We start from the raw sequence: 22,652 nt of genomic DNA, 5'->3' as shown, positions 1-22,652 counted from the left end.
TTTTTCAAATAACCGATAATTTAGAATCTTTTGTTTCCTTTCAGCTTCGCGCTTTCTGATACTGCTTATCAATCTTTGTTGAAGGAGAATCTGGACCAATGTATTCTCATTTCCGGTAAGAAATATGCTTACAGATTTAGTCATTCTTCTAATAATTAAATAAAGTTTGTTGGGTATTTTAAGAAAATTCTATTTCTGCGGTAATGTAATAAATTATGCTAGAGATAGACTTAACGTGCTTGGAACTGACCGTTTAGGCGAATCCGGTTCAGGGAAAACCGAAGCTTCGAAGAAGGTGCTAGAGTTTATCGCAGCTGCCACTGGGCACAAGAAACAAGTGGAAGAAGTAAATGACAAATTGATCGGTAGCAATCCGGTGCTCGAAGCTTTCGGGAACGCGAAAACTAATCGCAATGATAACTCGTCCCGTTTCGGCAAGTACATGGATATCCAATTTAATTTCCAGGTACAAATGAATGAACTGTCTCATTGTCTTTATCGTCTATTAGTATTAATTTCAAATGTTTAAGTAATGTTAATTGTATCATATATAGTTATTAATACCTACTCATTCGCGCGAAAAGAATGTGTTATGAACGAATGAAATCTAATATCTTTCCAGGGAGATCCAATCGGTGGAAACATCTTGAATTACCTACTCGAGAAATCACGAGTAGTGCATCAATTTACGGGAGAGCGTAATTTTCATATATTTTATCAATTATTAGCCGGAGCGAGCGAGGAGACTTTGCGGAAGTTATATCTCAAGAGAAATTTAGATACGTACTATTACCTTACCAATGGGGTAAGCTATTATCTTTGCTTTCTAATCAACCGACTGTTTTTTAACGTACATTGTGAGACAGGTTCCATATTATTTTTAGACGAAAGGCACCGTAGACAGTATCGACGATACGACTCAGTATAATGAAGTAATAAAGGCGATGAAGACTATGGAGATGACTCAGCAGGAACAGGATGACTTATTCGCAATAGTTGCATCGGTATTGCACATGGGAAATGTTGGTTTTACCGAGGAAGATAGTGTCGCGCAAATCTTAAAACCAGCTTCTGTCGAGGCAGTTGCCGCTGTAAGTCTAAGGCGTCCATACCACACATAAATAGTAAAATAGATAATAAAGTATCTTTCAGTCTCTTACGATTTGTTTGATGGAAATTTGTTGGCAAATTATTTTCAATTTTTATATTCATTCGCAGTTATTGGGTTGCGACATAAAGCAGTTGGCGGGGGCTTTTACAAATCGCACCATAGACGCCCACGGTGACGTTGTCGTTTCCCCGTTAAACAGAGAATTTGCGATTTATGCACGGGACGCGTTGGCGAAAGCTGTATATGACAGACTGTTCACATGGCTCGTGACCAGATTGAATAAATCCTTGCAGCCGATTAACTATCCACGTAAGAAAATGGTCATAGGAATCCTGGATATTTATGGTTTCGAAATCTTTCAGAAGAACAGGTACATGATCTCTAAGGTTAAATAATGTTTATTTGATAATCGCCTTTTTTTCATTACACGATTCATGAAAGATATCATTCAATAGCTTCGAACAGTTCTGTATAAATTACTGCAATGAGAAGTTGCAGCAACTTTTTATTCAATTGACATTGAAATCGGAACAAGAGGAGTATTTGAGAGAGGGTATAACGTGGGAAAATGTTCAATATTTTAATAATAAAGTCATTTGCGATTTAATCGAAGAAAAATATAAAGGTATTAATTCAAAATTTACATTAGTAAATTAATGAAAAATGTAAATATGATATATTATTTTATGTATATCTGTTTCAGGTATAATATCCTTAATGGATGAAGAATGCCTCCGTCCCGGAGAACCAACCGATTTGAGCTTCCTGGAAAAATTGAATGTAAATTTGAATAATCATCCTCATTACATAAGCCATATGAAAGCAGATCTACAAACACAGAAAGTTATGGGACGTGATGTAAGACTTAAGCCTCACAATTTATTATATAATCTTCTAATATAATTTTCCCTAACATAATTGTGTATTTCAGGAGTTTAGATTGGTACATTACGCTGGCGAAGTAACATACAACGTCCGTGGGTTCCTTGAGAAGAATAATGATTTATTATATAGGGATTTGCGTGAAGTAATGTCGCACACGACGAACTCGATTATTAAGGTACTTTCACTAATTGATATCGAAACATTATTTCCTCGGTTCTTCATATTAAAATTTATGATTTTGTAGAACGTGTTTGACGTAAAAGATTTGACCAGTAAAAAACGACCAGATACTGCTATTACGCAATTTAAAAACAGTTTAAATAATCTGGTGGAGATTCTTATGGGCAAAGAACCTTCTTATATTCGTTGTATTAAGCCCAATGACTATAAAATGCCTAGTAAGTTTCAGTAATTCCTATTTTATTATATTCGAAAAATATTTCACATATTTCAAAATATTTGTAATATCATTTTAGATAAATTCAACGAGAAAATTATACTGCATCAAGTAAAGTATTTAGGTCTTATGGAAAATTTAAGAGTAAGGCGAGCTGGTTTTGCCTACAGAAGGCCGTATGAACAATTCTTACAACGTTATAAATCTCTGTGTCCACAAACATGGCCAAACTATCATGGTCCCGCTAAAGAAGGTGTACAGGTACTCGTATGTCATCTTGGTTTCGAAGAAGATGAATACAGGATGGGCAAGTAAGAACTGTTAACATAAATAAAAAGTTACATTATTTTTTACATCATCATAATCATTTTATTTCATCATTATAAATAATTTTTATTTATTGAAAAATGCATCTAACACTGGATAAAATTTATTACACAGTACAAAATTATTCATTCGATTCCCTAAGACATTATTCGATACGGAAGACGCCTTCCAGATGAAGAAGCATGAGATAGCTGCTATTATTCAAAGTAAATGGAAATGTATATTAATAAGACGAAGGTATTTAAACATGAGAAAGGCAGCAATAGTTTTTCAAAAGTATATTCGAAGATGGTTGGGGAAACAGGAAGCTGAAAGAAGACGAAAAGCAGTTATTATTATTCGACGGTATTATGAATTAATTTTCTTGATTAAATATTTTTTACACATTTTAGATATATACAATAAATTAAAATAATTCTATGTAGATTTATCGAAGGATTTATTACACGAAATGGGCCACCAACAGAGCTTAACATCGCTTTTATCGAGCTAGCAAAATCTCAGTGGTTAATCAAGCTCTCTAAGTCACTTCCAGTTGGTGTGTTAAATAATTATTGGCCACCATGTCCATATTCTTGTCGAGAAGTAAGATAAACGACTGTCTAATTCTATGTATGTATGTGTCTTTTTATAAAGTAATAATGATGTTTCGATTTAGGCCTCAGAGCATTTGCGCATCATATACAAAAAATGGAAAGCTCGGAATTATAGATTGGCTTTGTCAAAAGAGGATAAGCAGCAATTCGAATTAAAAATTTTGGCTGAATCTCTCTTCAAAGACAAAAAGAAATCTTATGCAAAGAGTTTTGGACCAAAGTTCAAGAATGATCGGCTTGGTCCCGAATACAATGCCTTGAGACAGAGTTTCATTAATAATCATCTTTCTAAAAATGAAACTATAAAAGTAAACAATTTTCTATATTTAAAATGTATAATTTTTAAATTTTAGTTCTAATAATATTTTTTATTTATCTCTTCTTTAGTATGCGACTCCTGTTATTAAATATGATCGACATGGTTATAAACCCCGTGAAAGGGTATTAATTTTAACAGAGCATGCTGTGTATATTTTAGATACCTTAAAAACGTTCAAACTTAAACATCGATTACCTTATAAATCAATTGAAGAGTTGGTGGTTACTGGAGAATCGGACAATTTATTGATCGTTAGGATACCACCCGAATTAAAAAAGGATAAGGTTTGTCATTATTATACTATTAAAAAAGTGTAAATAAATTACTAATATTTCTTAATTGTCGTTACTTTTGTTTTGTTTAGGGTGATTTAATTTTGGAGGTACCACATATCATAGAAGCATTAACAAAAGCAATTGATATCACTAATAACCCAAATATTCTTAAAATTGTTCATACGGAATCGTAAGTACAAATAAAAATAGTTAATTCTAATTAAAGAAATGAACCCTGAAAAAAAAAACAAATATGCTCATGCTGGGTGCTTAACTAATATCATGTTTCAGGGTGTCACATAAACTAGTCAGTGGTAAAGAAGGTGTGATTGAATTCAGAACTGGTACAACTCCAGCCATTAGTAAAAACAGACAAAGTGGACATTTATTAGTGGTAAATATAATCCTCGCTTTGTGTTTAGTTCAGTTTTACTCCAGTTAATGTTCGCGGAGTCTTTCCCTCAAATTCCTGGAATTGATATTACAGAGTGAGCGTGTCATTCACTCTGAATGTCTCAGTCTCGCTCTTGATGCAGTCTGAGATGAAAGTACCAAAAGAGAATAAACCCATGTAATTTCTGAGAATTCGCCTTCTAGAATAGTTTTCATCAACCAGCGAACATTAAACGGGGACTACTATAGAACGTTTGGTAGATTCAAAATAAGATATGCTGCTCAACTTGTATTTGTGTTTAACGTTGTAGGTGGCTTCTCCATAAAGTTCAAATAATATTTTAAACGAACTTGTACTTAGAAAGAAGCGTTCAGCCTACAAAATACGATACGTAACGCAGCCTTAATCGATGTGATCTAGAGTGGAAGTTTATTAAGAAGAGATAATATATTAAAATTTAGTACATTTATCAAATGGAACTCACAATTTTGTACCTTGTTATATGAGTTATGTAAAATATCTTGTGAAATAATGTTTATTTTTGTAATTAGCGCATTATCAGCGAAATGAAAACCTTTCGCCGTCGATGTGAATCAATTAAAAACGAAACCCTTGTGCCTTCTAAGAAACTATTGTCGGATAATCGCACAAAAAAGTAATTTATTACGGGATGTTTTGCAGGTGCACTGAAAATTATTATTTTCTTTTTATATTTATATCCTATAAGACACTGTGCCATTGATTTCATGTTCAGAATTATCTTATAAAATAACAATACAAATTAAAATAATGATCTTAAATCTTAACAGATGAATGATTTTATACTATTTTCCCATTATTTACATCCCTCTGTTAGCAATAAATTTTACATATATATATTGAAATGGTTTGCTTATTTATTTTTATTCTTTGTATTGTTTTGTATCATTGTATTGTTCATTTTACAATACAAATCTTTATTTATATTACATTTATTATTTCAGTAAAATAAAGAATAGTCTCTTTTAGTATCAATCTTAAAATAATACTATAAATTATTTCTTTTTCAAGGTAACTGCTTCCTTTCTAGTAAGTGATCTTTTTCCTTCCAAAGCTTTTTCTCTCAATTCATCTTCCATTGCTTTGTTAACTGATTTTGAAATCATTTGTTTTAACTTATGTGTTTCTTCAAATTTCTTCTTTTTAGGTTGAATAGGTGCATCTATAAATAAAAAAATTCAAACAATTTTTGTAAATAAATTTAAATATAATTTAATTTTTTTACTTACAATTTACAACGCTTTATTTTATGATAAAAGTTTATAAAAAGGTACTTACTATTTCGTCTTTGAATACCAGAACTCTTTTTGTTCTTATTTTTTCCTTTTACCGTCGATGGCACTTTAGCTTTCACTTTTAATTTTCCTTGGGCCATGTCCTAAATATTTGATGAAAAATTTACTAATATTTGATATACAGTTATAGCACACAACACATATGTACATATAGTGTATATACACTGATGCTACCACACAAAACCTAACCTCGACATTACTAAAAAGAATATATACACATTTTAATATAGGTTAAATACATGTTTTATAATCATGGAAAAAATATTACAAAAAAAATAGCGATTATTCTTTTTTTATAGGCTATATCTGTTTTTTAACTATCTTACGACACTGTCGACTTATGTACTATGTACTGTGGCCAATTTTGTAATCTGTCAAATTATGATATTATATACATTATTTTAAGTTTATTTATTTTATTGTGATGCAATTTCAGATAGTACGATAAATTAATACTTTTAGTTTTAGTTTGATCGCGTTATATGCTAATAACTTACCAGATCAACGGAACTTGTATGTGTTGCATTTAACTGTTTGTAGTGTTCACTACAATTTACTGTTTCTTATCAGATCGTTCGGTTCATACTTTGGCGAAATACCACGTTTAACTCTCACTTCCTTTTTATCACTCATTTGATATAGAGAAATAGAACAATCAGAATGGCTCTTTCTAAGCCTAAAGATTTAATATTTCAACTTACTTCTGCTTATTTTGAACGTCTTTATACGAGTCCACTGAAAACTAAAGCGATCACTAGGTATGTCATAGCGAATACAAATTGCGTTCCACTTTTAAAATATATTTTGAAAAGAATGTTATTTGTTCTTTTAGTTGTGTCATCGCAGCTCTTGGAAATTTTATTTCGCAAAAAATATCTGGTGCAAAGCGTTTCAATGAAGACAGTTTCCTCGCATTTGCTCTCTTTGGGTAAGTTTCAATAAATTATGGACTAAATCAAGTACTTAAGTACAGCTAGTATAATTGCAATTTTTCATCAAAAAATTATTTGTCCTCTCAAAGTATTACTTCTTTTGTAGGCTATTCTTTGGAGGCCCACTTCCACATTATTTTTATACATATATAAATCCATTTGTGAGAAACCCTTTAATACTTTTGTTAATAGAAAGATGTTTATATACACCGTGTTATCAGGCATTAGCATTATACATGTTATCTGTGTTTGAGGTATGATCTATTTATGCATGTCAATTTGTTTCCATCACTTGTTGTCTTTTCCAGTTATCCAAATTCCTTTTTGTTATAGGGTAGTTCACATGATGATGCTTTGAAACAAATGAAAAAGTTATATTTGCCAGTACTTACTGCAAATTTAAAATACTTAACATTACTTCAGTTTATTAACTTAAAATATGTTCCACCAATTGTAAGTTCACTTGAGTATTTAATAACCTAAATTAAACTACTTACTGCAATGATTTCAAAATTAATACATACTTAACAATCTTTTTCAGTTACGTGTTCTTGTGGTAAATCTTATTGGTTTCTGTTGGGCTATATATCTTGCACAACAGCGTTCTAAACAGACAAAAGCTACAAAATAACATCAATGGAGCAAGATACTAACATATTAATATAATAGAGATTTAATTTTTATATTACTAAATATAAAAAGGATATGCTGCTTATGGGGTACATATTTATCAAGCATTACATATTTTATACATAAATTATGTAAATAATTTCTCATTCCAATGTTATACAGTTTAATCTGTGTATAATTGTACTACTGTACGTTATATACAGTTTTAAACTGAACATCCTTAGGTACTAGTAGTATCCTTACTAGTACCTAAGCTGTGGTATAAGAATGGTTATATATATATATATATATATAAATGAATTTTGTATGCTTTGTAAAAGAAGAAGAAAATATTTTAAGCTTTTTAATTTAATCACACAACAACAATACAGAGTATATTACAGATATAATCAGAATTTCTTTCATTTCAACGATGGTAACATTTGATGGCTGTAAATTATGAATAATAGATATTAATGTCAAGAGCCATGGTGTGCAAAGATAACAATGGTTTTCCTTCCTACGTTCGTATAAATAACTTCCACTTCATACTTTGTCAGAGTTTTGCAATATTGTAAAACGCATTAATCAAATGATAGAATGAATTTTCCAGACCTTACATATATTAATTCTAAAATCGAGTCTTTCACGTGATAAGTACCTACATATTTATGTTTCAGCTTCGTTTCATAGATATGCATCAAGGTTGAATTAATGTTGCAACACTATAGCAATTGACATTTTTTTCAATAAAACTGAGTCAGTCATTATGCAAGAACTAATTCTACATAGTTTTTCCTCCTAATCATAAACAATGTAGACTTTTCAAATATGATTTTTTAACCCTATACATACATTATCAAGACTTAACTTTGAATAATCAAGACTAGTCTAATTATGTCTTTTGGTACGCTGCCTGGCCTTACAGCCAAATGAAAACTTTCTGACTAGCATTCAAATAAATTGAGTATTGCCAGTAAACGAAACTCTAATAGTTTAACATCACTTTTATACATTTTTCTTGTCTTCAATTGACAAATGACTAGCTATTCATGATATAAATAAATAAATAAATAAATAGATAAATATATAAGTCAGAAAATAAATAAATTAATATAGCAAACGATCATGGTGCTGAGTCTATACACAATAATATATATGTATATACAAAAGGAACAAGTGTAAAACATTGCACTAAAATATGAATTACTTCCTTGAAAAATTAATAGATCAATTTGAATAATGTTTCAGTACGTTAATTACTAATGGAATGTTTAAAATTTGACTAACTGGTGTTTGTATAACAAACAATTATATGATTAGATAATCACCCGGACGTTGTACTACTAGAGTAGTTTTAAATGAACCTTCAAATAATAGAATTGCTACTGAATAATGTGAGATCTTAAGAAGCTGCAATCAACATACGTCATGATGCTTATAATCATCATTGTCTTCTTATTGCTTAAGTACGTAGATGTACATAAGTCTACGAAAAACATTATTTTATGAAGACATAAAATTCACAAGATCGTGAGACAATATAATCGAGGAAGATAACGTACTTCCAAAAATAATGGTGTTATAAAATTTTGCTATAAATTAGTTATATATCCTATTATTAAAATATCTTATCTCTGGTTACTCTTGCACATCTAGCTTTTAAATCATGTTTCAATTCACAAAATTGAAAGATGAATGATAGACAAACTTAAATCTTTTGTTTCTTTGGTAATATGTTTGTCCTAGTAATGATATAAATATCATACTGTAAATACATTAAAATCATTCTTACCTAATATCTAACTAAAATAAAAATGGAGCAATAGAAATAACGTTAGTGTTACTAATACTGAAGCTGATGGTATTACTGTGAACCATCATCGATGAGTATTATTAAGTTACGAGTTACGAGATCAAACATGTAAATGCATATTAAGAATTTACAAAGATTTAAAGATGATGCACCAAACTCAGAATGGTGTATTATCTTTGTACCTTCCTGATACGAAAAAATACAGTGAAACCTTTCTTTACAATCGTGTCAATTTCCAACATTATAAACATGATTTAACATGATGTAAGACATGATGTTAGAAAAAAGCATCAAAGGACCTTCATGATCCGCACCATTCTAAATCTGATACATGAAAGGAACGTCTAGTCTTTGGGGATTCGCACAATCGCTTCAACGCGTATATGATGGACTTCGACTCGGGGAACAACTTGATCGATGACTTGGACTTGACCAATTACTATGTCTGCTGCTATCTGAACTACTCGGTGACGAAGGTGGTGTCGGAGTAGGTCGATGATATGGAATTGGTCGTTTCCTGGCGCTAAAATTAACAACTGTTAATATTATGATAATCACACAGTTATATACAATAAAAAACGATTGTTAAAAATTAGATAAAGATATGTTAATCGTAAACAACTCTTACATGAATTAAATAATTTAAGTAGATATTAATATATATTATCATTAATAATAGATATTGAAAAAAAGGAACGTGCAAAATAAACCATGCAATGCAACAAAAGAAACCATGCAAAAATAAAAACGTGTTACTTACCTTGCTGTAATTTTAATAAAGGAAGGCAGTGGATTGAAAATGATTCACAGAACACAACGAACAAAAATGTATATCAAGAACTAAAGAAAACAGCTTGCTTTTATAGCGGTAAATACATTTTATTTGTGACTGACAAAATAAAAGAGAATCTCTACTGTAAATATGTCATTTACAATAATTTATAAGGAAAATACACGCATGCTACGTCTACTCATGTTTAAATCATTTTATAAGCAATTAGATACAAATGAAAAAAGGGAGAAGAAAAAATCATACAAACATAAGTATAGTTGACTGACTTGAAACGAAATTCATATATAAGTTGTGACGGAGTATACTTTCATTATACATAACGCGGGTAATTAGATGCGGAGAGTTCGCTAATTAGACGCATTGCATAGTAAGTGTATATGAGTGTCGAAATTAGTTCCTTAGAAAATTATTGAATTGATACTGATAAAGTTTTCGTGTGCCATAATATGCACGAATAATTATAATTAAACTACACCATTCTTTATGCTTATTCATTAATAATCATTAAACTAATCTTCACGGTTGCAGCTAAAATTGCTTTGTTTCTCTTTCTTTTTTCATTTACTTATTAAAAGTGAAATTCGGTATGCATCACATGTTTACTACTACATTATAATTATAGGAAAGTAATAGAAACATCTGTGCGAAGTCGTAACTTTATCTTCTATGCCTGTCCCTCGATCTGTCTCTGTAGGACACAACACAAAATAGCATTAATAAAAGAACGTCCAAGCGTGAATTCATCGTAAACTTATCGATATCGTCGCTTTGCAAATTGCTTATTATTAATCGGAACTTCTTAAACAAGTGAGCGTTTCAATCATGAGATGGATACATCGATGATGAATATATAAAATCAAAAAACGAAAATAAAAAATAAAAGTCGAAAGAAGATAAACGTTTCTACGTTTGATACAACAATGTGAGCTTACAAGATTTGGCGTGGTGCGCTGTAAAATCTGATGCTACGATATCGAAACTACCGTTGTATAGATACCTACCTTGTAATACGACGTCTATCTAGAAAACTAGGTGAGCCATGACGTCGAGGTATCGACGGAGACCGAGACCTACTAGAAGCTGAACTGCTGGACGTTGAACGAGAAGACCTACTAGAAACGCTGCTTGATGACCGCGATGAACTAGAGAAACTTCTACGACTATGCCTTGAACTGAACACAAAATAGAAATACATTAAACAATTTCTTATAAGAACAGAGTAAAGGAAATACACGTAAAAAAGACTAATTATTCACCTTAAAGAAGAACGTGAACTACTCCTACTATGACTTCTCTTCTCTTTATCTCGCGACAGCCTGGACAATGACCGCGAACGGCTCCTTGACTTCTTCGATAGCGACCGACTTCTAGATTTCTTCGACAGTGATCGACTACGCGATTTCTTTGACAGAGATCTGCTTCTAGACTTCTTCGATAGAGATCGGCTCCTGGATCCTTTCGATAACGACCTGGTTCTACTCCTAGATCTTGACTTTTCCGGGGAATGAGACGGAGATTTTTTTGAACGTGACGGAGATCTAGATACAGATCGTTTTGATTCCGAAGAAGACCTTGACCTGCTCAATCTCTTTGACCTTGCCGGAGATTTAGATGATTTCTTCGATCTTGATGGCGATGTTGGAGACCTGTGTCTAGGAGAAGCCGATTTCTTGCTTCTCGATACAGAACGCGATTTTTTGTCTCTGGAGGCGGACCTTGAACGATGCCGAGGCGATCTGGAAGACCTTTTCTCCAGTGACACAGATCTCGTGTACGACCTGGAAGGTGACCTGGAGTAAGACTTATTCCTCGGAGAATGCTTTTTAGAAACAGGAGAACTCTTTTTTGAGATGACTGGTGATGCAGATCTTTGCTTAGATTTGTTACTAGAAATCGGAGGCGGGGATTCACTTGGAGAACGTAATTTTACAGTAGTGTCTTTATGGGAGATAGATACGGGCGGTGAGTGTGAGGACGATTTGCTCTGTGACGAGTGTTTCCTTGAGGCAACTGGCGAATTCTTCTTGGTGATACTAGGAGACTTCGAACGATGATTTGTCTTAGCTGTCATGCTCGGTGACCTTAAGTCAACCTTATTTAAGACTGGTGGCAATGGAGGAGGCGATTCACTCGGAGATCGTATTTTTATTGCAGCCTCTTCTCTAGTCAATGGCAAAGCTGGTGAGGGTGATCTGCTAGACACTGGAGACTGAATAGCAGGCAAATGAGATATAGGAGATTTTGACTTAGATTTCTCTTGCACAAGACCAATAGTATTTTGTACCATTTTGGGCGGGTCATTTGGTAAAGCTATATCCAACACGCTATCTTCTTTCTTCTCAACTTTAATCTTTACTGGACTTATTACCTTCTTACCAAGAGTCTCTCTGGCTTTCGCGGCTAAACCACTCTGTAATCGCTTCAATGTATGCATTTCTTTCATTTTTTCTTCGTCCTCTGCTTTTGGTTCGTCGTCTGCTATATCTGTTTCATCCTCGCTCGAAGAACGTAACCTAACTCTTGGTGTAATTGTTCGCATTTTTCTCGCTTTCGAAGTTGACCGGGATTTCCGTTTGTTATCGTGATTCTTCTTTTGATCTCGTTTCTTCTTCTCTTCTAATATGTGTTTGTACCGTTCCGGATTTTTCCGTACGGGAGAATAACTCAAAGTAGATCTTCTAGATCTACTTCTTGTCCTACTACGACTTCTACGACGATCTCTAGATCTTTCTCGTCTATCCCTCTGTCTTCTTGGAGACCTGGATCTTCTTCGAGAATCAGATCTCCTGCGTCTAGGAAGTGGTGACAATCGACGTCGTGATCCATAACGATCGTACCTCGATCGACTTCTGCTTCTGGATATGGAGTATCTGTTGTATCTTCTTGGAGATCTCGAAATCCTTCTTCTCCTTGGTGAAGGGCTGATTCGTCGTGACCTTGAATATCTTCTAGGAGACCTTCCTCTATCAGCTTTACTTCTTGATGGTGATCTATGTCGCCTTGGTGGAGGACTCTTATGTACAACTGGTGATTTATCCTTTTTCTCTGGCGCAGGTTTTTTAACGGGAGAATCTTTCCTCTTGGGAGGAGGAGTTTCGTTTCGACCTTTCTCTTGCTTCTTTGGTGAGCGATTCGATCGAGGCTCTTTCGTTGTGTTCTCCGTCTCATCGTTCTTAGCTTTCTCTACAACTTTGTCATGTTTCATAGACTTTTTCGGCCTTTCCGGAGAACTGGAAATTCATCAAACTTATATATAATATAAAACTATGTAATATTAAAAAGTGATTTCTATTTGAGATTATTCAATTACCCTATTTGAAAAATTTATTTGAAAAATTTATTTGAAAAACTTTGAATTTGAAATTTACCTATCTGATGAGCTCTCGGATGACTGATGCTTCTTCTTGACGGGTATTTTTTTCTTCTAGAAGAAGAACAATATGGATTACTATGTTAGACAGGATTATCTAGCGAACATCAATCATGCATATGTACTTGTCAGTAGGATAAAAAAAAGAAATCGTAATTGTTCAAAGATTCTCTGGAGTCTGCTCATTCGCTCTAGTACAAATTCAGAAGATAAAAAAGTACGAAGTGTTTCAGTTGAAGAGATGTGTCCGCGAAAGAAACATAATTGAGAAAATAAAAAAATCAGAGAAGTTGATAATGTAAACGTTACATACTATTTTAATATTAATCTGTTTGCATTGCACCTAGGCCAGAGAACAAGCAGTCTCCTATTCGTTTATTCTCTCGTAAACGTGATGGTGCTTGACACAAAACGAGTGAAAAGGCAACAACAATCGCAAAAATTCGTACGAATAGAAAAATTACAAAATTATTATTACATTGAGTAGCGGCATATCTGGTACTCACTCAGGGAATATATCCTGTCAAATGGCGCTGATAATTACAAACAATACTGAGATTTACACTTTTGAAATAATGACTGTTAACTTGAAATCAGATAAAAATCTTTACAGAAACAAGCAATGAATCATGCTTATTCAAAGTTAGGCGGCAACACAAAATATTTTATAAAATCCAATGTTCGATTAACAACTAATAGGAGAAAAATGAACGTAAAAGTAAATGTCACATGCTTCTGTTTCACGTGCTAAGGTATATATATATATAAGGTATATATATATATATATGGATATAATATAGTTATAAATATGTATATGTATAGAAAGAGAGAGGAAGATAGAAATTTCATATCTGTTTCCTTAGCATCATTTTTCCTACCTCATGCTTTTCTTTTGCCTCTGCCTTTGACTTCTTCTTCTTTTTTTTCTTTTTCTTCTTTGACTCAGTTTCGGAAGAACTAAAAAATTAATTATATTAATAATTGAGTATGTATATTAAGTATAAAAAGATACAAATTTTAGAAGTTTGATTACCTGCTATCATCTGAAGCTTCACTAGAATCACTGTCAGAGGAACTAGCCTCAGTCTTCTTGTGTTTCTTTTCCTTTTTCTTCTTCTTGGATTTTTCTTTCTTCTTGCTACCCTTCGGAGATTCCGACCTAGGAAATTCGTTCGTAGTTATTCTAAAAGTTTCACTATAAATAAGTTTAATTTTTTTTTTTTTTTTTGGTTAATAATATTTAATTTTTTTAATTCTTGCAGTGGGCGTCTTCCTGTCGACAAGTGCATACCTTGTGCTGACAATAAAGAAAGCTGTAGTACAATGTATCCGTGTGTGAAACAAATACTTTATTCTAATAATACAAGCTACCTGCTGTATTCGATTAAAAAGTAAGAAACTCGGAAAAAGTAGCAGTTGAGAACGCGTAATTCCGGGCGAAATTTTTACACTGATCTATCTCAGCATCTGGATAAGGTATTCAATTTAAAAAATGGATACTAACTTATATACTGATATATATGTATATGTATAGGAAATGCAGTGTGTGAATATTTTAGTAAGTATCGATGTAGAAAAAAAAAACGAAAAGTTATATATATAAACATATTTTTTTCCAATCTTTCACTGCAATCCCAAGTGAATTAAGTAATAAAAAATATAAGTACAACGATACATATATAAGGTGAAAATCACAATATCGGGCTATAGCTAACAAACCGACTACATAATCACTCATTTGAAAGATTTGGTTTTTCATACGTTCTGCGAGATTTTCCTTTTTTTCTAACTAGTCACCGGACATTGTGCGTTATGCAAAACCAAATCTTTCAAAAGTTACAAAAGACGAGTATACAAAATATGAGGAGTATTGATATAATATGGGATTAGCATTACCTTGATAACCATCGATAGGGACGGACTTGTCAGAAAAAAATAGAGAGATGACATTAACAACAAGCTTTATCGATAACAACAACAAAGATAGAAATGCATGATTTACGCGTCAGATTACGTACAACGTTATTTGTTAAAAAAACCCGTGTATATTTTGTATAATATCAAAGTAAATGTTTGCCCACTGTTTTCTTACATCATTACATTGTATCTAACAAAAAATCTTGCTGATTACTAATTTTTGATGTTACAGAAATTCCAGCAATACAGCAAACATTTACTCTCTAATTATGCCTATTTAGACAAATACCTAAATATATTAGACTCGACTATTTCTTTCTTTCTTTTCTTAATACATATATTTTATATCGTTTTTTATTTTTTCAAGTATATCTTTTATTTTCTTTTATTACTTTTTTAATTTTTTAAACTTTTTTTTTGGAAAGTAGACGCGACGACCACACTTACCTACTGAGCCTACTGGGTAGGCACTCAGTCCTCCTCAGTTCTGTTTGAAACAGAGAAAGGTGTATGGGACATGAAATAGTAGGTGAGTCATGAGTCAGTATCTGACAAGAGGTGTGTAGTAAGCAAATGAACGAGTGTGGAACTTGCGATAAATGAATAATTAACCGGGGGTTAGGAGAGGAGCTACTACGGGGGATGGTCTGTTCGGTCTTGGAGCCTGGATTCTTGTACATTTTCTCTCACATAGGACAACGATACGAATTTTTTGTTTAAATAATTCAAGTCACACATAATGTATATCATTACATTGCACTATAATAACACAAACAATATTGTACACTATTTTATTACTACTATACTATAGTATGCTGTAGTATACCGTTATAGTACTACTGCTACGCTATAGTATACAGTATATCCAATCTTTTAATATACAGCAGTACAATGTAGTAATATAATTACTAAAATTTTCTTCATCTGCACTTACATTATCTTATTTGTCTTTATTTTGGCGGATTAATTAAAACATCGAATCCAGCCTCCATTGACCCGTGCACCATTACGTTGTCTTTTACCTTTCCTTCTTATGCTTCTTTCCCTTTTTCTTTTTAATTGCACTACCGGACCGTTTGCGTTTCTTCTTCTCCGGGACGGACGTGGTGTCCGGAGCAGGACTCGGGGTCCGTACTAATTCATATACTTTGCTCGCCGCCGCTCTTGCCTCAGCCTCGCGCGCGTGCCTCTCCGGATCTAGGCTACTTCCCTCCACGAAGAACTCCGATATCCCGAACGCCTCGCGTAGCTTTGCATTTTTCTCTTGCTGCGCCTCGGCGATCTGATGTGTCTCTCTTACACTGCAAGAAAAAGTTGTATTGTCATTTTCCATCGAGCGTAAATCTCTTTCGTACGAATGATACAGTAAATCAATAACAAAGTAATCTCGCATCACGTAAATTATTTGAATCCAAACGATTAATACAATAAATTAATAATAAAAATTTTAAAATTAAAATCTTTTGATCCAGAAAGAAATCTTAGGTTTTAATGATGAACACTGCCGTGTGATATAGTCACTTAAAGGCACTGGGAACTTTACTCAGTAGATCATATGCGAACACATTGACCCCGTGCACCGAACGTATACCAAGTTCGCACATAAACCTAGAAACACGTGGCCATCAGATCTACTCTTCCAGAAACAGCATAAAAAATGTCTGTGATCTAAAGAATATTTTCTTTCCAACAAGATATTTTTTTCCACACGAGATAAGAAAAATCCGATGAAGTAACTGTGCTATGAATAAAAATAAACACATGTCGTGGAGGAAGGGACGAAAACAGGTAACATGACCTATTTCGATGTTCTAATCGAATTTGATGACGCGACGAGGAAGCAACACGACACGGGGGTGAAACGAGGAAAATTCGTACCGCGTTGAAATTTTCACAGTCATCGTCGCGCGGAACCGGACACACTTGGTGGGCCGCTTTAGTTCTGTGAAATTTCGCGACGATCCATAAAGCGTGTAAAGAGATTGACGACGGAGGAGGTGGACGGCGTGTCCCTCGGTGTAGCCTTGGCGAACGTCGATGAAACCGTCCGGACAATGCGGCAAGGCAGTGACATAACACCGAACAGAGAGACTATACCGAAGAGAAATCGAGGTGGCCCCTCTTCTACCCCGCGAGTGAAAAGCAGTAAGCGAGGCCGGGATCGGCCGAGCTACCCCTACGCCAACGCTCGAGCGCGGATCAATACAATCCAGCTGTTCTCTTTTCTGCTATCCCTTTCGCGCCACTACTCCTCGCCGCTGCACGCTCGAATTCAGCAGCCAACCACTTGCGAAGTATCGCTAAACGGAGATCAAACGGCCAAATAATTTTTATTCTTTCTTATGCTTTTTTATTTTCCTCTTGTCACCCTTTAACAGGCTTATTTAATTTAAAGAGTTTGATGATTGATTTAAGAGTTTCAATAATTGTTCTTTTGAAAGACAAGATATTTTATATTTTAATATATAATTCTTTTTCTTCTAAATTTTCTTTTCTTCTTTATGTAAGGTAGAGTTAAACGATGCGAGTCTTTGATAGTCATCTTTTTAGAAAATTGGTATTTTGTACATTTTTTCATTTCTCTTATCTTTCTGTTTTCCTAAGATGGAGTTGAATCTGTTTTCGAATTATTATATTTAGAATAATTGAACGAAGTATATAGTATCGTAAAGGTAGTTACTTTTGATTAGTATGGCGTGTTAAAGGGTAACAGTTGTTTACAGGGAAATGTTTCCCTTTCGCGTGGGATTGGGGGTCAACAGTGTGAATCATCCCCAAATAGAACTCAAAGAGAGCGTTTGCCTTTTTAATCCCCCCAGTTAATCATATCTCCTCTTTGCTGATATTTTTAGGTTTTGAATTTCTGTCGAGAACTTTTTAAGTTATTATCTTTCTAGTTAAAAACTGTAAAATAAACAAATATATTTATAGCAATGTTTGAATAGGAAAGGAATATATAGCGATACTTTCCTACATTCTATCAGCCGTGTGCCATTAGAGGTATCGAATATCCATGTACAATAAGTAGAGACGATAATCTGTGGTCAGAGAAACCCAATTCCTTCAGTTGGTCTTTCTATCTTCCCACGGACTTCTCGAGAAAGTTAATTCAAATTTAAAAATACAATCGTTCTGAGTCTTTACAATAATGATTATATAGAAAAAGAATTTTCTTAAAACCTAGAAAAATTATTAGAACGTAGAAACTATAACTTTTACCTTCGATAACTTTTCAAAGATTTTTATATAATGTAAAAAGATTTTATCTCAAAACAATAAATTTTCACAGATGAGAGGTAGACGGCAAAAGATCTTAAAAATGCATTAATCGATACGAAATATTAAAAAAAGAAAAAGAACGAACATTTACCATTTTTATAGTAATGAAAAGTAAAAGGTTCATGTTTGAACAAGATAAGTTCCCACAAATATAAAAAGCAGGCCATAAAAACGTAAGAAAAAATTATACACTTAATAAACGTTCGTGACAAATTCACCTAACGACGGAGCGCATGTTGCTTCGCCGTCCGGCGAGGAGGTGGAGTTGTATGCGCTGACAACAGCAACAATGCTGTCGCATCTGCAGCTGTGCACGCTTCTTTCCGTTCGCCGCTTGTAACTTTCGTTTTCGCGATCGTTTCATCACCCTCTGTCTATCCAAGAAGAAATTTCCTCTCCAGAGTGTTTCAAAAAATGCTCGGCCATCAGCTGGACCTCGTCCACGAGCTGGTTTCAAAGGAGCTACTGTCACAGACATAATCAATCCTCGATTCAAAACTCTCGATAGAAAAATCTCCTCCTCTTCCTTGATTCTTTTCAATTAACAATATATATAAATTAATCGAAACTTCGATCTTGTTGCAAATTCTCTCTTCTATTTGTAATCAATATTTTTCTTGATCCCTTCATTGAAATATACATTTTGGTAATTCTTTCAAATTTCCTTTATATCCTTTACACAAACGTTTTCAAATTATGAGATGTAACATATTATAAGATTTTTCTTTTACTTATAAGATTTCTGAGAAGATTTATAATAACGTATTCGGTATTTTCCCGATATAGTTACCAATAAATTTTATCTCATTTAGCCAGCAATTTGCTTGGTCAGCCACTGGCAACTCTAGAGGACAAACTAAGGGCTTGAATAATTAACGGCCGGGTAATTAGATGAGCATTAAGTACGATCGGCCGCTAATTTACGTTAAGGAGCTCTACCGGTCGGGCGACGGGCATGCGAGTAGTTCCGATGCAGCTTAATCCCCTTCTCGAGGCAGGCTTTGACAGTTTAGCCGGCCGGAAGGGGGTTGAGGGTTGGAGGCGCAGGTAATGGCTTCCTCCCCCGATTACACCAGCACCTTATTCAGAACCTTTGCTATCCTACCGAGAACAATCATCCGGCAGCGATGATGAAAACGTCACTTTCCGTCTCTTTCTTCTCTTTTTCCTCTTTTCTCCCTTTCCCTATCTTCTCTTGTTCACCGAGGAAAATTCCTCGTTGCTTGATCGATTATTTCGCCCAACAGCAATCGTCGTTGAAACCAATCTCTTCTTAAAATAACCAACTTTTTGTTTGGAATTATTTGAGAAATTTCTTTTTCGTGTTAATTTCTCTTAAATTTTTTTAAGCATTTCATCTTCAATCTAGCTTGTGTTTTTGCTCTTAGATTTTTAAGAGTTTTATATAATTAGTAATACATGTATATTGTATAGAGATATATATCGTAGTGACTCGTGTAAGAATATAGGAATATATCGTAATTTCATTGTATCTTACATACTAAGGAAGACTTCGTATCAGGCACACTATAGTCGTCGCGCCTCGACCCGTACACATCGAGTGCACAGAGAAGCAAGACGTCTTAATTAATTATTGTCGATTCATCGACCTGGAGACACATGGATTTTTATCATAGAAAAATTTCGGATCCCATTCAAATCTTCCGATTTCTCTTCTCTCGTAATCAATTCGAAACACGTGGGGATTATGCTCTTCTGTTAAATCTTCTCGCTCTCCCTCTGCGTTAGAATCAGGAGTTTCTTTTTACCCTTAATCTTTTTCTAATACGTTCCTTGATCTAACAAATTTTATAATAGATGTGCGTATCCGTACGGAACATGTGCGTAAATTTAAATCGGAATTGAGATTGGATTAATACACGAGTACGAATGATTTCTCTTCCTCCTCCGAATTCAACCTACGTACCTTAAATTACACTTAACACGCCAACTTATCACTTACGATTAATTAAAACATATAATATATATAATATATATATATATATATATGTATGTATGTATATATATAATAATCTATACGCTAATGGAAGACTTTTGTGATTTGTTTGTTTGCGAGTGTATCACGAAACCGTTACATGTTCCCTCTTGTTTTTGGTCTCTTTTTTTTCGATTTTTTTTCTTCTGACTATTGGCCGACGATTCGTGTACTCGACGAGAGTCGACGACGCGTAGCGTCGTAACGCCGGTCCATCCTCGCACTGAGGCGGAAAGAGTCGAGTATGAGAGATGCTGGAACAGAACTCTCCCTCTCTCTGGCTCGACCCTTTGCGTATCTCTGTTTCTCTTTCTGTGCACCTCCGTATCTCCTCCCGTTCGTGGGTGGCGCCGGCGCTATGGGGTACGTCGATATCGGCCGCGTAATATCCCTAAAAGCCGACTCGGGAGAGAGAACGCGACTATGTCTCCACCCTCCAATAATATTGGGTTTAGCGGGAACCTGAGCTACCGATCAGAAACTGCTGCAGCCCCGACATTACATTTACACGAGTTCTAGCCATCGTAGCTATTAGATCTTTGTCTCGAAATCTCTTAAAACTTTCGTTTTCAAAATTTTCGATATGCGCGTTTTGGAACGATATAAACGAATGGATTTAGAACGAATAGTTACGTAAAAGTTTAAATTTTCATTGAATTCGTGGTTTTTAAGTTCTTTCTTTTTTTATAAATAAAGGGGATCTTAATATAGTCTTAAAATAGAAACAACCTAATATTGCTCATCATTTACATACCATGCAATACTATTTGCATGCAATTTTATATTATGAAATTACTTGTAGCATATTTAAAAATACAGCTCATTTACTTTGTTTATTTATTTTGTTTGATCATATTTTATATAATATAATCATGTAGAAATGTATTAATAAGGAAGAAAATATACTTACTTTACACGACCAAATTCATCTCTAGATATTGCTGGTTTCGTGTCAGTTCCCATTAACATGGATCTGTATGATTCTATTTTTTTTGTTATTTCTTCGGATGTAAATCTATAAAACACAAAGAAAGCAAATAAAGAAGAATTCTAACATTTGTTTAATTATAGTTAGCAGTTTAGTGAAGAAATACACTGCATAGAAAGAATATATTGAAGCCAAAGATAAGCCAAATCCAATTGAAGTTCTGAATCTCATTTACTATTGGGTTCAAAGGATCGATGAAGCTCTATATTTCTTTCGTACATAATCTATATCTAATTTCTAAATTTATTTTTAAGAAATATTTATTTTTTGAGTAATTATGATATTACAATAATATAATCAGATTTATGTACAATATTATTATAAAAATAAAGATATGTACTTACCCTTGTTCCTCTAAAATATCTGCTAATTCTGCACATTTGACTTCAACTTTCCTTTTTCTAACATGATCAAGAATATCTTTGTTAGGTTGCTTGTTTAGCTGATCTAATTTTCCTTCATCTGTTTTGTAAGTGACTTTGTCTTTAGTCTTGCGTACAATTGCCCAATTTCTTTGGACATGACCATTTGTTCCAGAACCTCGTGGTGTTTGTAATCCAATTCCATTGTACATCTTGTATTATACCTAGAATCATAAAATGTAAAATGTTTGTTAAAAAAACAAACACACATTTGGTAAAAATGAATATACATAAGTAAATTCTTACAAATATTATTTAAATGATATACTAATTGAATTTAGGTAATTAAATAAGTCCATTCATGTTTATTATGTCAGAATAGAAATTTTTAAGAATAAACTTTACAAGAAAAAAAATTTCAAAGAATGATATTATATGCATATATATTTTTGTTGACTAAGAATCACGGGAACATTTCTGTACATAATATAGATTAACGAGTGTCTTAACAATGAATGACAGTAAGTGCACAATAGGCATACTGGTTAGGCATTTAGAAACCTGACTAAAGATCATCTTTATTGGGGTCGCGGAGTATATTAATAGAATTCTCCCAAGTGTTCAAAGTGAAATCTTAACTAAATCGCGACGAATCGATCGACAACGTGACATGATTGAACTAATAACTTTGGAAGGAACGGGCAGGTAGGTTAGAATAGAACACACGTAAATCAATTATCGATCCGGTGAACGTTGCGCAAATTTCACAAATATACACTTTGCGTCGTCGAAAAGCATTACCTTTACATTAGTGACACCACTGACAATCTTGTTGTGTCATGCACGAAACTGTCGATTTTCAAACCCGTCTTAAAACGAAACCAATTAACGAAAAAACACAACCAGTACCGCGATTCCTGTGGCGTTGCCGTTTTCACGCGGCAGCTTTGCA

At 33.7% G+C, this 22,652-nt stretch overlaps 4 protein-coding genes across 10 annotated transcripts in view; 2 read left to right on the top strand and 2 right to left on the bottom strand.

Moving 5' to 3' along the window:
• The window catches only part of LOC100642719 (unconventional myosin IC), a 35,421-nt gene extending 30,311 nt beyond the window's left edge, over positions 1 to 5,110 (top strand). For all 4 annotated transcript variants that reach the window (XM_048404389.1, XM_048404392.1, XM_048404391.1 and 1 more), the window contains 17 exons: positions 45 to 115; positions 258 to 466; positions 623 to 805; positions 885 to 1,091; positions 1,219 to 1,481; positions 1,567 to 1,736; positions 1,815 to 1,969; positions 2,043 to 2,171; positions 2,241 to 2,394; positions 2,473 to 2,704; positions 2,835 to 3,065; positions 3,146 to 3,305; positions 3,379 to 3,624; positions 3,704 to 3,919; positions 4,000 to 4,100; positions 4,202 to 4,304; positions 4,615 to 5,110. In XM_048404389.1, the coding sequence (XP_048260346.1) occupies positions 45 to 115; positions 258 to 466; positions 623 to 805; positions 885 to 1,091; positions 1,219 to 1,481; positions 1,567 to 1,736; positions 1,815 to 1,969; positions 2,043 to 2,171; positions 2,241 to 2,394; positions 2,473 to 2,704; positions 2,835 to 3,065; positions 3,146 to 3,305; positions 3,379 to 3,624; positions 3,704 to 3,919; positions 4,000 to 4,100; positions 4,202 to 4,304; positions 4,615 to 4,629 (2,845 nt within the window). In that variant the 3' untranslated portion in view covers positions 4,630 to 5,110. The remainder of the gene's footprint in view (positions 1 to 44; positions 116 to 257; positions 467 to 622; positions 806 to 884; positions 1,092 to 1,218; positions 1,482 to 1,566; positions 1,737 to 1,814; positions 1,970 to 2,042; positions 2,172 to 2,240; positions 2,395 to 2,472; positions 2,705 to 2,834; positions 3,066 to 3,145; positions 3,306 to 3,378; positions 3,625 to 3,703; positions 3,920 to 3,999; positions 4,101 to 4,201; positions 4,305 to 4,614) is intronic.
• Positions 5,111 to 5,182: 72 nt separating this feature from the next.
• Positions 5,183 to 6,273, bottom strand: LOC100643604. Its single transcript, XM_012320615.3, has 3 exons — positions 6,136 to 6,273; positions 5,622 to 5,721; positions 5,183 to 5,505 (listed from the first exon to the last, which is right to left on the bottom strand). The coding sequence occupies exons 2-3, from the start codon at positions 5,716 to 5,718 to the stop codon at positions 5,339 to 5,341; spliced, it is 264 nt and encodes an 87-aa protein (XP_012176005.2). The 5' UTR covers positions 5,719 to 5,721; positions 6,136 to 6,273; the 3' UTR covers positions 5,183 to 5,338.
• Positions 6,265 to 7,589, top strand: LOC100643478 (peroxisomal membrane protein 2). The gene is made up of 5 exons (XM_003394169.4): positions 6,265 to 6,396; positions 6,471 to 6,566; positions 6,677 to 6,824; positions 6,904 to 7,023; positions 7,112 to 7,589. Exons 1-5 carry the CDS (start codon positions 6,299 to 6,301, stop codon positions 7,199 to 7,201), a joined length of 552 nt encoding a protein of 183 aa, XP_003394217.1. The 5' UTR covers positions 6,265 to 6,298; the 3' UTR covers positions 7,202 to 7,589.
• LOC100643033 (serine/arginine repetitive matrix protein 2) lies at positions 7,531 to 22,648 on the bottom strand. 4 transcript variants are annotated; one of them, XM_012320614.3, is made up of 10 exons: positions 22,502 to 22,648; positions 21,683 to 21,924; positions 21,261 to 21,365; positions 16,098 to 16,376; positions 14,192 to 14,317; positions 14,037 to 14,115; positions 13,157 to 13,212; positions 11,045 to 13,018; positions 10,790 to 10,960; positions 7,531 to 9,518 (listed from the first exon to the last, which is right to left on the bottom strand). In XM_012320614.3, the coding sequence occupies exons 2-10, from the start codon at positions 21,910 to 21,912 to the stop codon at positions 9,368 to 9,370; spliced, it is 3,171 nt and encodes a 1,056-aa protein (XP_012176004.2). In that variant the 5' UTR covers positions 21,913 to 21,924; positions 22,502 to 22,648; the 3' UTR covers positions 7,531 to 9,367. The 4 variants fall into 4 exon arrangements, with proteins under 4 accessions (XP_012176004.2, XP_048260350.1, XP_048260352.1 ...); XM_048404394.1 differs by lacking the exon at positions 7,531 to 9,518 and adding an exon at positions 9,850 to 10,476; XM_048404393.1 differs by lacking the exons at positions 21,261 to 21,365; positions 21,683 to 21,924; positions 22,502 to 22,648 and adding an exon at positions 18,573 to 20,602.
• Between the last annotated feature and the right edge of the window lie 4 nt (positions 22,649 to 22,652).

This window comes from Bombus terrestris, chromosome 3 (assembly GCF_910591885.1).
Source record: "Bombus terrestris chromosome 3, iyBomTerr1.2, whole genome shotgun sequence".
Lineage (NCBI taxonomy): Eukaryota > Metazoa > Arthropoda > Insecta > Hymenoptera > Apidae > Bombus > Bombus terrestris.
Note: the sequence above shows the minus strand (reverse complement) of the source record. Positions and strands in the feature narration are given on the sequence as shown.

What these genes read in the sequence shown, in the direction of transcription:
- LOC100643604 (XM_012320615.3), bottom strand. Translation starts at nt 5,718, where the DNA reads ATGGCCCAAGGAAAATTAAAAGTGAAAGCTAAAGTGCCATCGACGGTA. An exon ending in TGGTATTCAAAGACGAAATA is followed by an intron (nt 5,506 to 5,621) that starts GTAAGTACCTTT and finishes TTTTATTTATAG; the next exon opens with ATGCACCTATTCAACCTAAA.
- LOC100643478 (XM_003394169.4), top strand. Translation starts at nt 6,299, where the DNA reads ATGGCTCTTTCTAAGCCTAAAGATTTAATATTTCAACTTACTTCTGCT. An exon ending in AAAACTAAAGCGATCACTAG is followed by an intron (nt 6,397 to 6,470) that starts GTATGTCATAGC and finishes TTGTTCTTTTAG; the next exon opens with TTGTGTCATCGCAGCTCTTG. An exon ending in ACATGTTATCTGTGTTTGAG is followed by an intron (nt 6,825 to 6,903) that starts GTATGATCTATT and finishes TTTTTGTTATAG; the next exon opens with GGTAGTTCACATGATGATGC.
- LOC100643033 (XM_012320614.3), bottom strand. Translation starts at nt 21,912, where the DNA reads ATGTACAATGGAATTGGATTACAAACACCACGAGGTTCTGGAACAAAT. An exon ending in AAGAAGCATAAGAAGGAAAG is followed by an intron (nt 14,318 to 16,097) that starts GTAAAAGACAAC and finishes CGAATTTCCTAG; the next exon opens with GTCGGAATCTCCGAAGGGTA. An exon ending in AGGCAAAAGAAAAGCATGAG is followed by an intron (nt 13,213 to 14,036) that starts GTAGGAAAAATG and finishes TTCTTCTTCTAG; the next exon opens with AAGAAAAAAATACCCGTCAA.